We start from the raw sequence: 17,054 nt of genomic DNA, 5'->3' as shown, positions 1-17,054 counted from the left end.
GTTTGGGAGGGGGGGTCCGTGCCGGGGTGGAGGTTGGGGGGGGGTCCGTGCCGGGGTGGAGTTTGGGGGTTGGGTCCGTGCTGGGGTGGAGGTTGGGGGGGGTCCGTGCTGGGGTGGAGGTGGGGGGGGGGTCCGTGCTGGGGTGGAGGTTGGGGGGGGTCCGTGCCGTGCCGGGGTGGAGGTTGGGGGTGGGGGGGGGTTCCATGCTGGGGTGGAGGTTGGGGGGGGGGGGTCCGTGCCGTGCCGGGGTGGAGGTTGGGGGGGGATCCGTGCCGTGCCGGGGTGGAGGTTGTGGGGGGGGGGTCCGTGCTGGGGTGGAGGTTGGGGGGGTCCGTGCCGGGGTGGAGGTTGGGGGGGGTCCGAGCCGTGCCGGGGTGGAGGTTGGGGGTTGGGGGGGGGGTCCGTGCTGGGGTGGAGGTTGGGGGGGGGTGTCCGTGCCGAGGTGGAGGTTGGGGGGGGGTCCGTGCCGGGGTGGAGGTTGGGGGTTGGGGGTCCGTGCTGGGGTGGAGGTTGGGGGGGTCCGTGCCGGGGTGGAGGTTGGGAGGGGTCCGTGCTGGGGGTGGAGGTTGGGGGGGGGGTCCGTGCCATGCCGGGGTGGAGGTTGGGGGTTGGGGGGGGGGGTCCGTGCTGGGGTGGAGGTTGGGGGGGGGGGGGTCCGTGTCGTGCCGGGGTGGAGGTTGGGGGGGGGGTCCGTGCCGGGGTGGAGGTTGGGGTGGGGGGGTCCGTGCTGGGGTGGAGGTTGGGGGGTGGTCCGTGCCGAGGAGGGGGATGGGAGGGCAAGTGAGTTGGTCCACCTGGCCAGGTGCCAGCCTCCAACAGTTGGACCCATGCGGTCCATGCCACCTGGCTGGGGGGAGGAGGGGATATGGGCAATGGTGACATGTCGTCGTACCCTTCCCCCCCACCAGGCCGTCATGTTTTCAGATCATCCAGCGATGTTGGCCGCCGTGGTGGCAGCCGCTCATGTCTATGTTGCCCTGGATGAGGAGGAGGAGGTGCGTGCCAGAGAGGAGGAGCAGGCTGCCGCAGAGGGGCAGGCGGCAGCCGCCCAGGCTGGAGGGACACCTGACCGACAGGACGAGGAGGGGGAGGAGGACGTCGCGGCCCCACGGCAACGGAGGCACCCGAGGGCGCCCCGTGTGTACCGGCCCCGGCAGTCATACCAGGACCTCACGGACCGGGAATGCAGGAGGAGACTCCGGATGAGCCGGGAAACCGTGGCACACATCTGCCACCTGCTGGCACACCTGTCACCGCGTGGCACTGGCGGGGGACACCCTCCCACCGTGTCCGTCAAGGTTACGGTGGCCCTGAACTTTTATGCAACGGGGTCATTCCAGGCACCGAGTGGGGACCTGTCCGGCATATCGCAGACATCGGTGCACCGGTGCATCCGGGCAGTGACAGATGCCCTATGTGCCATGGCGCACCGCTACATCCGCTTCCCCGTGGACCGGGCCAGCCAAGATGCCCGGGCCGTGGGCTTCTCTGCCGTGGCCGGGTTCCCCATGGTCCAGGGCGCGATCGATGGGATGCACGTCGCCGTGCGGCCACCTGCAGATAACAGGGCCGTGTTCACTAATAGGAAGGGGACCTATTCGATGAACGTACAGGTGGTCTGCGACCACCGCATGATGATCCTGCACGTCTGCGCCCGTCACCCAGGCAGTGTACACGACTCATTCGTGTTGTCGCGGTAATCCATCCCCGGCATGTACGAGGGACGCCATCCCCGGCTGAGGGGCTGGTTGCTGGGTGACAGGGGCTATCCATTGCGATCGTGGCTGATGACGCCTATACGGAGGCCACGCAATGAGGCGGAGAACCGCTACAATGATGCCCATGTAGCGACAAGGCGAGTGATCGAGAGGTGCTTTGGTGTGCTGAAGATGCGTTTCAGGTGCCTGGACCTCTCTGGGGGCGCCCTCCAGTATCGGTCAGATAGGGTCGGCCGCATCATTGTGGTGTGCTGCGTCCTACACAACATAGCCCAGCAGAGGGGCGATGTGCCGCAGGCAGAGGAGGGCGGAGTGGAGGAGCAGCAGGAAGAGGCCCAGTCCTCCCCAGATGAGGGGGATGGGGGCAATGGTCAGGGCAGACGGGGTAGACACAGGCGGGTGGCTGTCCACCGTTAACGGCTGGCCCAGCGGGCACGGGACAGACTGATAGACGCCCGCTTCACTGACTAGATGGGCGTGGGAATCGGGTAGTATGGCCACAGACCGCACGCCATGGCAACAGCCGACCACCCACACCCCCCACCCATCCACCCACCCAGCACCCTCACCCCCCTCCCCAACCCCACCCACCCCACCCGCATGCACACCACCCCCCCCCCCCCATTGCCGATCCACCTGCGGCACAACGGGCCGGGCTCACACACTTGCGGGTGGACGCGTGTCTATCGCAGGCCATGGTGGATGATGACAACCCGCCCTGCGATGAGCTCCTGGCTCTACATCGTTGGACTATGTCTGATCCATGGCCACAGTACCACCATCCACCCGGACCATCCCTGCATGCGGCTGTGACACTGCAGCGCACGGTCCCGTCCTCTGCCCGGGGGATGTTGATGGCGGCCCAGGGGGAAGGGGGCAGACTCACGTGGGGCTGAGGTAAGACCACCCCTCACACACACACTTGCGCTCAACGTACATGACACCCCCGCACACTTTGGACAGAGCACAAAGGCAGCTTCGGTAGGTGTAACATTGACTTTAATAACCAAAGGAGTTCATGCACGTGCCCTAGCCCCTAAAACTCAACTGGGCCCTGCACCCGTGCCAACTTACTCAGTGTCTAATTGTTTGGCCTTACGGGCCCTTTAACTACGTCTACGTGGTTCCCCAGACGATACAGCAGAACTGGAGGTGGACTCCTGTGATTCCTGCCCTCTGACACTGGATCCCTTTGGCGGCCGTTTCCTGGGGCGTCCTGGCCTAGATGGGCCAGGCTGCGGCCCGGGCGACTGGAATGGCGAGCTGCCAGCCTGTCCTGCCCGTTGCCCACCCGATGCACCTGGGACGGAAGGGGGGGGGAGTCCGAGGTGTCGCGGTGTACCGGGACCTCCCCTACAGAGGGAGCCGGGACGGACCACACCACCTCCTCCTCCCTCGGGGTGCCCGATGGCCCCCAGGCCTCTACATGGGTGGGGGATGCGAACGGACTGGCCATCCGACGCCCCCCCCGACATCTGGTGCTGCCAGTCCTGGAGGCCCGTGCTGGTATCGACAGGGGTCTGCAGGTTTGCAGCCATGGAGCCCAGGGGGTTGGCAAACCCTGTCTGTGACAGTGCGACGCCGGCTCGCACATGGCCACTGGCGCCGATGCCCTCAGCGATGGCCTGCAGAGACTGGGCCATGGCCTGCTGAGACTGGGCCATGGCCTGCAGAGACTGGGCTATGGCGTTGAGCGCCTCTGCCATCTGGCGCTGGCACTGGCTCATGGCCTCCTGTGAGAGGGCAGCCATTTCCTGGGCCACAGACGCCGCCTGCACGGAAGGCCCCAGGCCTCGCAAACCGTTCCCCATGTCTGACACCGTCGCACCCATTGCCTCCACCGCGGACGCCACCCGTGCGGTGTCAGCCTGGGTGGCACGCATGACCGGCACCACTCCCAGCTCCTGGACGCGGGTGGACTCCTCCACCTGCGACCGCAGCCGCCGCAAGCCGCCCGTCACCCTCTTCGCTCGTCTCCGGGTCGGTGGTTGCATCGGATCTATGTGTGGGTGTGGTAACTCCAGGAACCCGGGATCCATCTGGGCGGCAGATGTTCGCTTGGGCTGGGCTGCCCTCCGACCGCCCGGTCCCTCTGCTGCTCCTATCTCCACCTGCTGTACCGGGATGGCTGTGTTTTGCGCACCAATGAGTGTACCAGACGCCTCATCACTAAAGTGCCCAACCGTGGTGAGTGTTTCTGCGATGGTGGAGGGTGTTGGTGACAGCAGTGGCGTTGTGTCGTGCTCTTCGTCCCACTCTGAGTCCATGGCACTTTGGGGTGGGGGTTCGTCTCCACCCATCCACTCTGAGTCACTGCCCGGTATTTCGTCTTCCTGGGTAGTGCTGTCCCGGGTAGGGGTGTCCTGGGTAGTGCTGTTCCGGGTAGGGGTGTCCTGGGTAGTGGTGTCCTGGGTAGTGGTGTCCTGGGTAGTGGTGTCCTGGGTCGTGGTGTCCTGGGTAGTGGTGTCCTGGCTCGGATGTGACGGGGGCCTGTGGCTGCCCCCCTCGTCGCTGGGTGGTCGCTCCCGCACGTGACGGGGGTGTCGTCTCCCTGTTGCTCCAGGTCTCTCCGTCTCCCGTGGTGTGCGAGGGGCATCCTGCGGGCGTCGCATGCTGGAGGGTCCGGGTCTCTCCGTCTCCCGTGGTGTGCGAGGGGCATCCTGCGGGCGTCGCATGCTGGAGGGTCCGGGTCTCTCCGTCTCCCGTGGTCTCCGAGGGGCATCCTGCGGGCGTCGCATGCTGGAGGGTGCGGGTCTCTCCGTCTCCCGTGGTCTCCGAGGGGCATCCTGCGGGCGTCGCATGCTGGAGGGTGCGGGTCTCTCCGTCTCCTGTGGTCTCCGAGGGACACCCTGCGGGCGTCGCATGCTGGAGGGTGCGGGTCTCTCCGTCTCCCGTGGTCTCCGAGGGGCATCCTGCGGGCGTCACATGCTGGAGGGTGCGGGTCTCTCCGTCTCCCGTGGTCTCCGAGGGGCATCCTGCGGGCGTCGCATGCTGGAGGGTGCGGGTCTCTCCGTCTCCTGTGGTCTCCGAGGGACACCCTGCGGGCGTCGCATGCTGGAGGGTGCGGGTCTCTCCGTCTCCCGTGGTCTCCGAGGGGCATCCTGCGGGCGTCGCATGCTGGAGGGTGCGGGTCTCTCCGTCTCCTGTGGTCTCCGAGGGGCATCCTGCGGGCGGTCTGCATCTGCGGGGATGGGTGCCTGGACGTTTGGTCCTGCGATACACAATGAAGCATGCATGGTTAGACATCAGGCAGTGATCAGGTGATACGGGGGAGGGGGATATAGGGGAGGGGGGATATGGGGACGGGCTGTCGGTGGCTCACTCGCTAGTACGCCCCCGACCTCTGCATCAGCAACCTCCCGGTCCTCAGGTCCGCCAGCCAGTTCCAGGGCCCTTTCCTCATGTACGGTCAGTGGCCTCTCATCAGCGGGCCCTCCTCCAGTCCTCACATGCTCCCTATTGTTGTGTGCGCGCTTCTCCTGTGGGGGGGGGGGGGGGCAGGGGTAAAAGGCAACAGTGTTAGGCAGGTATATGAATGCACGCCATCGGTTGCGCGTGCATTGCAGAGGTTAAGGTTAGGGCTGGATTCACTTGGGGATATGGGGGATATGGGGGAGGGGGGATATGGGGGAGGGGGGATATGGGGGAGGGGGGATATGGGGGATATGGGGGAGGGGGGATATGGGGGATATGGGGGAGGGGGGGATATGGGGGAGGGGGGATATGGGGGAGGGGGGATATGGGGGAGGGGGGATATTGGGGATATGGGGAGGGGAGATATAGGGGATATGGGGAAGGGGGGATATGGGGAGGGGGGCATATGGGGGAGGGGGATATGGGGGAGGGGGGATATGGGGAGGGGGGATATGGGGAGGGGGGATATGGGGGATATGGGGGAGGGGGGATATGGGGAGGGGGATATGGGGGAGGGGGGATATGGGGAGGGGGGATATGGGGGAGGGGGGATATGGGGGATATGGGGGAGGGGGGATATGGGGAGGGGGGGATATGGGGGAGGGGGGATATGGGGGAGGGGGGATATGGGGGAGGGGGGATATGGGGGAGGGGGGATATGGGGGAGGCTCACCCTGCCTGCTCTGACGAGGTCGTTCACCTTCTTGTGGCACAGGGTGCCTGTCCGTGGTGTCAGGGCCACAGCGGTGACGGCCTCTGCCACTTCCCTCCACAGACGCCGGCTGTGGCGTGCGGCAACTCTGCGGCCGTGCCCGGGATACAGGGCCTCCCTCCTCTGCTCCACCGCGTCCAGGAGCGCCTCCACATCGCGTGACTCGAACCTCGGGGCTGAGCGACGGCCAGCCATCCAGTCGGGTGTTGCGATCGGGTGTTGCGGTCGGGTGGGGGGGAGCAGCGCGGCCTTATGAGCTGTCACGCCGTGCAGCGCGTATGATGCTGCACGGTGTGAACCACTGCGCAAGCGCGGATCCCGTTACGTCGCTGCTAGCCCATTTCGGGCCGGAGACTATCGACCCATTTTTCCGACGTGACGCAAGTCGGATTTGCGCCGTTTTTTGCGCCGATCGGCGGACTTTCCGCCGATAACGGAGAATTTCGCCCGTGAATTGTGCCTAATTTTCCAGAATTCACCTGCAATTTACTATTAAGTGAAATCAGACATTCTTGTGGAATAATTTTCCTTAGCTTCTAACAGTTTGCATTCAGTTGTATTGACTATATAATTATACCATAATAGTACAATGTTATACTATGTACACTCAATGTATTGAACATGTATTTATGTGATCAAACGCGATCTTTGTATATATTATTAAAATTGGCACATCTGTTGCATCTTCCCATAAAAATACAAATTAAACAATTCCTTATGAGGAATCCCATTCCAAAATGTATAGTCCCATGCCGATTGTTTCTACCTTATTTGCTAAGTTTTAACATTGTAGGTGTCAAATCCTGCCCATAATAAATTGTGGTTACTTTATTTTTTAACGCAAGAGGCAATTCTCCTGTACAAATAGAATATTCAATCCTGAATCCTAAATTGCATTCTATAAAATAGCTGAAGGCTGCACTTTGAGCCCTCCCGAATAAACATGTACAAACAGTGTACATGATGAACTTGTTGTTGTACTTGCACACCTGAATTCCATCAGGACGTTTGGTTAAATTAGTCTGCGTGGGCCTGGCATAGAAATTAAAAGAAGCCCATTTTATTTCAGATTGGAGGGTCTGTATTTCAGACACATAAAGGAGATTTAAATTATATTCCCCAAGCCACCAACAAAGGAAGGGGGGGGGGGGGGTGGAGAGAGAAGAGTGGGAAAATCACATGTAAAAAGTTGTGTAAATAAGAACTGACTTTATTTTTAAATATCAGACACACTTGAGCCGTTACTCTGTAAAAACTGGAAAATACAATAAAACACTTCAAAAGAAAATTATATTCCCCCGTATTTATATTGAATTGTTGTCCACTCAGAGATGGAGAAATATACCCGTCAATGGTTCAAATCCATGAACAGCCGTTAACAATAATTCAATTGCACTAGCTCATGTTCGATACTAGCAAAGTCTCGAACCCTTAGTATCGTGCTGCATCTATATTTTAAATTTATGAACACAAACTAAAGTGCAGAACATCATCAAGACTGAAAAACATTGAAAACAACTTAGCTAAATAAAAAGTAGTGATTAAGCAATATCTAAAGTCATGCACAGAATATACTATATTCTGTGTAGCACAAACATGCTTTCTATAAGAAAAGATAGTTATTAACATCTGGGTGTAGATATCAAAGACTTGACTGAATAGAATAAAAAGTTGTACCTGCAACAGTCACGGTGAAATTCTTTAGAATCTCGCCTGTTCCACGTACCACACAAAGATATAGGGCAGAATCATCGTATGCCGTCTCTACAATTTCCAGAACCTTCTGGCCGACATGCACCCTGTCATCGGAGAGGACTTGCTTGTCTTCTTTGTACCAGTTGATGTTCACAGATCGATTGGTGTCACATGTTAACTTGAGTCCATCACCAAGATTTAGGAGGATGTGATCCTGGGGTTCTGCAGTTTCACTGCCAAACAACACTAGAGAGACAGAAAATTAAAATTTTAAATATTTTTTTTTAGAAAATATTTTATATTGAAGCATTTGTAATTTTCACAATTTAACACATTAACATTTCTTATTCAACCGCGCAGGCAACATACGCAAAACACCTAAAAGAACAAAAAACAACGTCCCCTACTACCCCCGCCCTATTCCCTAATTACCCGTATACTAAGTTCCCTGTCCTTATCTAACATTGCCATGCCTCCTGTTTTCCTCCCCCCCCCCCCTTTTCCCCTCTCCCCCTTATTGCTGATGTTCAATTTTCCTTGAAGAAATCGATGAACGGCTGCCATCTCCAGGCGAACCCCTGAGTTGATCCTCTCAAGGCGGACTTGATTTTTTTCCAGACTGATAAACCCTTACTGTTGGGTGGGGTTACTGGGTTATGGGGATAGGGTGGAGGTGTTGACCTTGGGTAGGGTGCTCTTCCTTAGAGCCGGTGCAGACTCGATGGGCCGAATGGCCTCCTTCTGCACTGTAAATTGTATGATATCTATGAAACCCTGCCATATCGCTGAACCACACTTCTGACTTTGAGGGCTCCGAGTCCCTCCATCCCAGCAAAATCCGTCTCTGGATCACCAGGGAGGAGAAGGCCCGGACATTGGCTGCCCTCCCCCCACCTTGGCCCCCGAATCTTCCGATACCCCAAATACTGCCAGTTCTGGACTCGGAGTTACCCTCCCATCCAGGACTTCTGACATAACATCCGCAAATCCCTGCCAGAATCCCCTCAATTTCGGACATGCCCAAAACATATGTACATGGTTCGCCGGGCTACCCCCACACTGCCCACATCTGTCCTCCACCTCCTCAAAGAAACTGCTCATCCAGGCTACCATCATGTGGGCCCTGTGGACCACCTTGAACTGTATCAAGCTAAGTCTGGCATAGGCCGAAGATGAATTAACTCTCTTCAAGGCTTTTTCCCCACAGTTCAATTTCCAGCTCTCCTCCCAGCTCCTCTTCCCACTTCCTCTTCACCTCTCTGACAGGGGCCCCTTCCCACTCCATCAACTCCTTGTATATCTCCAAAACCCTCCCCTCTCCAACCCCTGTTTTTGACATCACCTTGTCCTGTAGTCCCCTCAGGGGGAGACGAGGAAAGCCTGGGACCTGTCTCCATACAAAGTCCCACACCTGAAGGTACCAAAACCCTTTCCCACCCGGCAACTCAAACTCCTCCTCTAGTGCCTCCAAGATCGGAAAGCCCTCCTGGATGAATAGGTCCCCAAATCTCTCAATCCCTGCCCACTACCATCTCTTAAAGCCCCCATCCAGACCCCCGGGGCAAACCGGTGGTTGTCACAAATCGGTGACCACATTGACCCCCCCTCCAATCCCATGTGCTGCCTCCATTGTCCTCACACCCTTAGGGCTGCCACCACCACAGGGCTTGTAGAGTACCGAGCCGGCGAGAACGGCAGAGGCTCCGTTAGTAAAGCCTCCAACACTGCTGCCTCACGGCGCCGAGGTCCCAGGTTCGACCCCGGCTCTGGGTCACTGTCCGTGTGGAGTTTGCACATTCTCCCCGTATTGCGTGGGTTTCGCCCCCACAACCCAAAGATGTGCAGGGTAGGTGGATTGGCCACGCTAAATTGCCCCTTAATTGGGAAAAATGAATTGGGTACACTAAATTTATTTTTAAAAAAGTAAAGCCTCCAAGCTCGTACCCTTGCAGGATGCCGCTTCCACTCGCTCCCAAACCGACCCCTCCCCCACTACCCACTTCCTGACCATCGATATGTTGGCGCCCAGTAATAGTTAATAAAGCTCGGGAGGGCCAAGCCCCCCTCTCCTCTACCCAGTTCCAGGAGTGCTTTCTTTACTCTCGGGGTTTTACTCGCCCACACAAAACCCGATATCGCCACGTTCATTTTCCTGAAAAAAGCCTTTTGGACAAAAATCGGAAGATATTGAAAAAAGAAGAGAAGTCTCGGAAGGACCGTCATCTTCACCGTCTGGACCCTCCCGCCAGCGTCAGCGGGAGCATGTCCCATCTGCGAAAGTCCCTTTTCATTTGATTGACCACTTTGCCCAGATTTAACTTATGAAGCTGCCCCAATCCTTAACCACTTGAATCCCCAGATATCTAAAACTTCTCCCAACCACTTTGAAAGGTAGCTCCTTCAGTCTCCTTTCCTGCCCCCATGCCTGGATCACGAACATCTCACTCTTTCCCATATTTAACTTGTAGCCTGAAAATCGCCCAAATTCTCCTAGTATCTCCAAGCTTTCAGCCATCCCCCCAACCGGGTCTGTGACATAGAGCAGCAAGACATCCGCATAGAGAGAGACCCTGTGCTCTCCACCCCCCCAGGCATTCCATAATCTAAGGGCCATTGCTAAGGGCTCTACGGCCAGTGCAAACAGTGATGGGGAGAGCGGGCATTGCTGCCTTGTCTTGAAATTTTAAATATGACATGACTCATTGTAAATTGCTTCAAATTCTCTCTCACACTTCTGAATCTATCCTAATCTTATTTAACATCTAGTTCATCCAGCCTAAAGAAAAATCTACTTTTTAGATGTCACTTTTTTCTAAAATATTTTGGTGTCACTTTTTTCTGTTCTCTGTCTATTTTTATAATAGACACTATTAAAGCAAACTTGTCACAATCATTGTTCAGATAAATTGGGCAGAATTTTCCATTTTGTATGCAGAGTGTAGCAGCGGGTGGGAAAAGCAGTGTTGAAGCCGCTGGCCCCAACGGCAGCTTTCTCTGCCATAACGCTCGGAATTTGGGTTTAAATACTTGAAGGGGCGAGTCCCATGACATCATGCTGGTGGCCCCGCAACTTAGAATTTTAAAAGATCATGGCGCCATTTTTAAAGGCCGCCCTGGTACATAAAGGTTAGAATAGAGCCCCACAACTGTCCCCACCCCCCCACCACACACATGCAGCCCTGCCCCCAGGCGCTGTCCCCTTGCATTTCCTCTCAACACTGACCAATTGGTATAGAGGGTATGAGGGGCCATGGGGATGAGTGGGAGTCATGAGATAGCATGGGTTGGCATGGGGAATGTGTGAGGTGCGAGGTGAGGGCTGTATTTTTTTTAATTGTTTTATTTTTACATAGCTGACAAAGACCTTGTGCTCCCAACTTGGGGGTGAAAATACAGGCCCTAATATTTAGTGTCAACTCTTCGAAAGTCACAAATCAGTATATTACACCCTCACCTCCACCCATTGCTTTCTAGGTCAAACCTTTTTCCCTCCTGCCACTGTTGATAAACACCAGCTGTGTGTTTCTCTGCAGCACGTCATTCGCTGGCGGTGCCACTTTCTCTTCCCGGCGCTGTCAATTGGATTTCCTACTGAAGACACCCCACACTGCCGGGAAACACACGGGTGGAGACGCACTGCTGGTGGGAACAGAGAATCCCAATGGCCGGAGAATACCGGCCCAAGAATCCAAGCTGAACTTCAAATTTGACCCCCAGTTGTGGAAAGCCACAGCCTTGTCTTAGAGTTGTGCCACATTGTAGGTTCCACCTCTGTAGTGCTGCCAGGTGGACTCTCCATACGACCAAACTCCAATAGCCTCATTGCAGTTCTGCCAACTTCAACAGCCTAATTTCTGGCTTGCCATGCCCTTCAAACATTCCCCAGTGCTAACAGGATCCAGAACTGACCCCAAAGTGCAGCTAAATGACATCACATATCTACCTATAACTGTCGTACCATGTCCACCATGCCCACAGAACCCTGATTAGACTACACCTGGAATACGACAAGCAGTTCTTAGGAGAGGTACCATACCTTAGGAGGGATATATTGTCCTTGGAGGAGAAGCAATATAAATTTCCTAGAATGACACCCATACTCCAATGGTTAAGCTATGGGGAGAGATTAAACAAATTAGGTTTGTTGGGCAGCATGGTAGCACAATGGGTAGCATTGTTGCTTCACAGCGCCAGGGATCCGGGTTCGAATCCCGGCTTCGGTCACTGACTGTGCGAAGTCTACACATTCTCCCCGTGTCTGCGTGGGTTTCCTTCAGGTGCTCCGGCTTTCTCCCACGAGTCCCGAATGACGTGCTTGTTAGGTGAATTGGACATTCTGAATTCTCCCTCAATGTACCCAAACAGGCGCCGGAGTGTGGTGACTCGGGGATTTTCACAGTAACCTCATTGCAGCGTTAATGTAAGCCTACTTGCAACACTAATAAAGATTATTATTCCCTGGAATTTCGAAGGTGATTGAGGTTTTCAAGACATTAAAGGGAACAGATATAATAATAATCTTTATTAGTGTCACAAGTAGGCTTACATTAACACTGCAATGAAGTTACTTTGAAAATCCACTGGTCGCCACACTCTGGCGCCTGTTCGGGTCCACTGAGGGAGAATTCAGAATGTCCAATTCACCTAACAAGCACGTCTTTCGAGACTTATGGGAGGAAACCGGAGCACCCGGAGGAAACCCATGCAGACATGGGGAGAACGCGCAGACTCCGCACAGACAGTGACCCAAGTTGGGAATCAAACCTGGGACCCTGGCGCTGTGAAGCAACAGTGCTAAGCACTGCACTACCATACCGCCCCTAGGTAGATTGGGAGAAACTGTTTCCACCAGTGGGAGCATTGAGGGAGCATAGATTACAAATTAGAACCAGACCTGGCGGAGCTAAATTAGGAAACATTTCCACACAGAAAGGGTGGTAAGAGTTTGGAACTCGTTTTCACAAATGGAAATTGATGCTGGACCAATTGTTATCTTTAAACTAAGATTGAAGGGCAGCACAGCGGTGCAGTGGTTAGCACTACAGCCGCACGGCGCCGACGACCCGGGTTCGATCCCGGCCCTGGGTCACGGTCTGTGTGGAGTTTGCACATTCTCCCCGTATCTGTGTGGGTCTCACCTCCACAACCCGAAAAGATGTGCAGGATAGGTGAATTGGCCACGCTTAATTGCCTCTTAATTGGGGGAAAAAAGAATTGGGCCCTCTAAATGGATAAAAAATAAATACATAAACTGAGATTGATAGATATTTGTCAATCAGAGATAATAAAGACTGTGTGGCAAAGGCAGGTATAGACTGCAGATCACCCATGATCTCACTGCCCGTGCCTTTAATGTTGTACGATACCATCTGGACAGAATTAATTTATTCATGTGTGTTCCGCCTTCCTCATTCAGAGGACAAAGAGTCAGGTCCCGATTAAGTTGACCTCCATCAGAACGGGAATCAAACCCCCACTTTTGGCATTATTCTGAACTCCATGCCAGCAATTTGGCCAAGTGAGCTAACCTCGGGGTAGAAAACTCATTCCTCTAAGTTGCAGCATTGACCTAGGGAACCTGTTCAATACTGGTCAGAATGATTGCTTGGAACCGATGAAATACCAGACAGATTATTGAGAATACTTAATACAGCACAATACCAGTCTGGGTGCATGCAGGGAATGTCTGAGTTGATACATCCTCTGAAAGGACAAAGATTTCTCCCAGATTTGACTAAAAAGCTGTGCCCTGTGTCGCTGATCCCTGTTATCCTGGATGAATTGTAGTGACAAAATGCACCAGGGTCAGTAATGAGGCTGAGGAATAATGAGGCATCGGCCAAATCCAACAACAAACTCTATTCTTCGTGGACCATTCCACCCAAACAGGTGACACTAATTCCTAAGGAAATTCTTAAGATTTTTTTTAAAGTCATTCTTCTCTTAAGTACCAAACACAAAACAGTAAGTATGTAATGTTGGCTGGGCTGTGTGACAGGCTGGAAGCTGCAGCTCTATTTTACAGCTGTGTTGGATTAGACAAAACAGGACAGATGGAAGATTGTGAGAGGACTTGGGAATTTAGAGAATAAGTGAACTCACTAAATCTGAACTAATTCCAAGCTGATTCTGGTCCATAGTCTGTAAATGGTAAAATATGGAGAGTTCCTTCACTTCCCCAACAGTTTCGTTATTCAATAGTACTAATTATCTAGTATCTTGCATTCCCTGCATTTCACCTATCAGCCTAAGATGGACAATATCCTCCTGTTCTCATAGTTTCTTCTGTCCTTCTGAAACTGATCCTTCACCACATAAGCAAAACACTCCTTAATCATTGCGAGCCCCATATCCCATATAAAGTCAAGGATTGTCTCACATGGGGCAGTACGGTGGCGCAATGATTAGCACTGCTGCCTCATGCACTGAGGACCCGGGTTCAATCCCGGCCCTGGGTCACTGTCCTTGTGGAGTTTGCACATTCTCCCCATGTCTGCGTGGGTCTCACCCCCACAACCCATGATAAGCTACGGGCAGAATTTAGTGCTCTCTTCATTACATGTTTAGTAGCTGGGTACTTAATCAAATGGGGAGACGGTGGTTTAATAAGGACACAGGAGCCGGGTTTCTCCGACTCCGGTGCGGGGTCGGAGAATCCCCGGGGACGCGAGGGGGACGGGGATGGTGGCCAAGCCCGTGAGCGGGGCCTACCGATCGGTGGGCGGGCTGGTTCCGTGGGGGCCTATGTTCCTCCGCACCGGGCCCCTGTAGGATTCTGCCATATTGCCCTGGGGCCGGCGCGGAGAAGGGAACCCCCGCGCATGCGTGGAATCACGCTGGCCATTCCGCGCTGGCTGGAGCTGCGGGGACCACTTCGGCTCCGACCTAGACCCCTAGGAAGGGGAGCATTCCCCATTATCAGGGACCATTAACGCCGGAGTGGTTAGCGCCGCTTTTCACGCCGGCGTGGGGACATAGTCCCATTATTGGAGAATCCCGCCCAGGGAGTCCACACCAAATAAAACAAAGAAACGTAGTTTTATTTACTCACAATATTTTCACTGCCCAGGTTCCTCTTCTGGTCGGTGCCTTACTGGCAGACCTTTTATACAGAGGTTAACAGAGATTCCCCACACACTTAGCGGGGGAGCTCGTACTCCGCAAGTATCACGGGGAAGATAATCATTCCCACCTCGTAGGCCACGTGCAGGCTATTACAGGTGGGTAGGGACCCCACTGTCTTTCCACGTGCATCCCTGTTGCATCTGAGGTGGGATCGCCCAATACTGGCCTACTCTTCTTCCCCCCTGCTAATTGAAGCCCTTAAGTTGTCAATTAGCAGGGAAGCACGGTGGCACAGTGGTTGTCACTGCGGCCTCAAGCACCGAGCCCCCGGGTTCTATCCCGGCCCGGGTCATGGTCTCTGTGGAGTTTGCACATTCTCCCTGTGTCTGCATGGGTCTCACCCCCACAACCCCAAAAAGATGTGACAGGTAGGTGAATTGGTCAAGCTAAATTGCCCTTTATTGGAAAGAAAGAATTGGGTACTCTAAATTTATTTTTAAAAAGAGTTGCTTGCAGGCTCCTAGGGGGAAGGCTCCTAGGGGGACTTCTCATTCAAAGGCATTCGGTGACTAATCAAGGGACCCTGCATCGGGAGATGCAACATCCAACAACTAATGAGGCAGCTGGCGATTCCTCGCTGCATCACCCCCACCCCACAACTCTCTTTCCCATCATTCACCTGTGGCATGGGATCCAACAACAATCCTAGGCCTCGGGTGAGTGTATGACAAGCAGCAACCAAACGTTCCTAGTGGCACTGCTGTTTAAGAGGTGGGACCTCCGCCCAGGGTACTTGGTCTGCTAAATGCCTGCGCGGCATTTAATACAGGCACTTAATACGTTGAAAATTTCCGAAAAGAGGTGGTACGGAGTGGCATCTAGGGTTGTCAACTCTGGCTAGCCATATTGCAGGAGACATCGGTGAGGTGACATCACTGAAAACTGGCAGAACTGATGTCATGGAAAGATGACAATGAGGTGCAAACTAGAGAAAAAGCCTGCGACACTGAGTTAGAGGGAATGAACCTGTCTCCGCTAAATTCCACTGGTGAGTCTGAATAACTCCTTCCCCTGTCAGTTGCTCTCAGGGTTTGGAAATCCAAGCTACAGTCGGCTCAATCGCCACCAATTCGATCAGACAATAATTAATTATATTAGTAACACTAACTAATCACCATAACAGCACCAGTCCAGTCGCAGCCGAGGCTAACTTTGGCTCATGATCAGCACCCTTATATCCAACTCCACACCCCACGTGTGCATCCCCTCAACTGATTGGAGCACTGATCGAGTGGTCTGTGGGCCATTTGGCTATTTCCATGAAGTGGCCGATGCTAAGCCAAGCTTTTCTATGGGTGAGGGGGTAGGTTCCTGACTGAGGGAAGGTCAGCTGGTATCTGAGTGCACACTGTGATTGGTTGAAGGCCAGTCCCAGACATCAGGAAGGTCAGGTGGTACCCGAGCCCGCATTGTGATTGGCTGGCGAATGGTCTTGGCTGCTGTTGCCAGGAGCTGAAATGCTCTTGGAATTCTTTGTTTTGTCTCCATGAAATTGAGGCCGATTCCTGGGGACTCCCAGCCATTCCGGGAGGGTTAGTAACCCTCGCGAGACCCCCCTTTCCTCTACAAATCAAGTCCTACATGTGTAAACTCAAGAGTCAGCTTTTTCTGAAGCAACACATTCAAGTTTAAACATTCTTGCAGTCAGTTAAGTTTTACAATTTTAGATCTTCAGGACAAAACTAAATTTCTCTCTTGATTCAGTTGTTTCCTCGATTGTTTATTAACTCCAATTAATAGTGAAATAACCCAGTTTTTGGATGGACATAAACTAAAATTGTTATAGCCTGCAAGGGACACACAGGGCGGGTTCAATTGTTTTCCCTGTGTGGTTCGGTGTGTATGAGCTCCCCCACTAACTAAGGGGCTGATAACCATGTTGTATGAAAGGTCACCCATGTAGGAACTGACTGAGACAGAGAGAGGACCCGGTGAGGTTCAACCGGGCCCCTTGTAAATAGTACGCTCTTATAAATAAACGTTTTCTTTTGTTTACTCTTCTGACTCCCTTCGCCTTTATTTTTAAAATATATTAAGGATGCCAAAGGGCATTTGAATGTGAGTGCAGCAGACCTGGGCCACAATCACAGCCCTTATCAATCCTGCCCAGAATTCCTGAGATAACACTGACCTTCAGAGTACAAACACTTCAAGGTGCACTAAACTCTGTTGAGGGCTTTACTCTGATCATTCGACTTTTCTCAGCTGGGATTGGTTAGGAGGCTATGGGATGACACTAGCCTGATTTCATTTTAGTTACAGGATAGCAGTCATGGTCATTTATTTTCATTACGTCAGAGCGAGATAAAAAAAAATCTTATGGACACAGACATTGACGAAGATTTGCCTCTTTGGCCGCAATCGGCAATGCAGGTGCAAATTGCACCCAA

General features: G+C 53.9%; 1 protein-coding gene across 3 annotated transcripts in view; it reads right to left on the bottom strand.

The window, feature by feature from the left end:
- LOC140426820 (fibroblast growth factor receptor 4-like) overlaps positions 1-17,054 on the bottom strand; it is an 88,404-nt gene that overhangs the window by 38,324 nt on the left and 33,026 nt on the right. For all 3 annotated transcript variants that reach the window (XM_072512037.1, XM_072512035.1, XM_072512036.1), the window contains exon 3: positions 7,522-7,785. In XM_072512037.1, the coding sequence (XP_072368138.1) occupies positions 7,522-7,785 (264 nt within the window). The remainder of the gene's footprint in view (positions 1-7,521; positions 7,786-17,054) is intronic.

The sequence above is a fragment of the Scyliorhinus torazame genome, chromosome 7, assembly GCF_047496885.1.
Source record: "Scyliorhinus torazame isolate Kashiwa2021f chromosome 7, sScyTor2.1, whole genome shotgun sequence".
NCBI classification, from domain to species: Eukaryota; Metazoa; Chordata; class Chondrichthyes; order Carcharhiniformes; family Scyliorhinidae; genus Scyliorhinus; species Scyliorhinus torazame.
The sequence above is the reverse complement of the archived record's forward strand: the minus strand, read 5'-3'. Positions and strand labels throughout refer to the sequence as shown.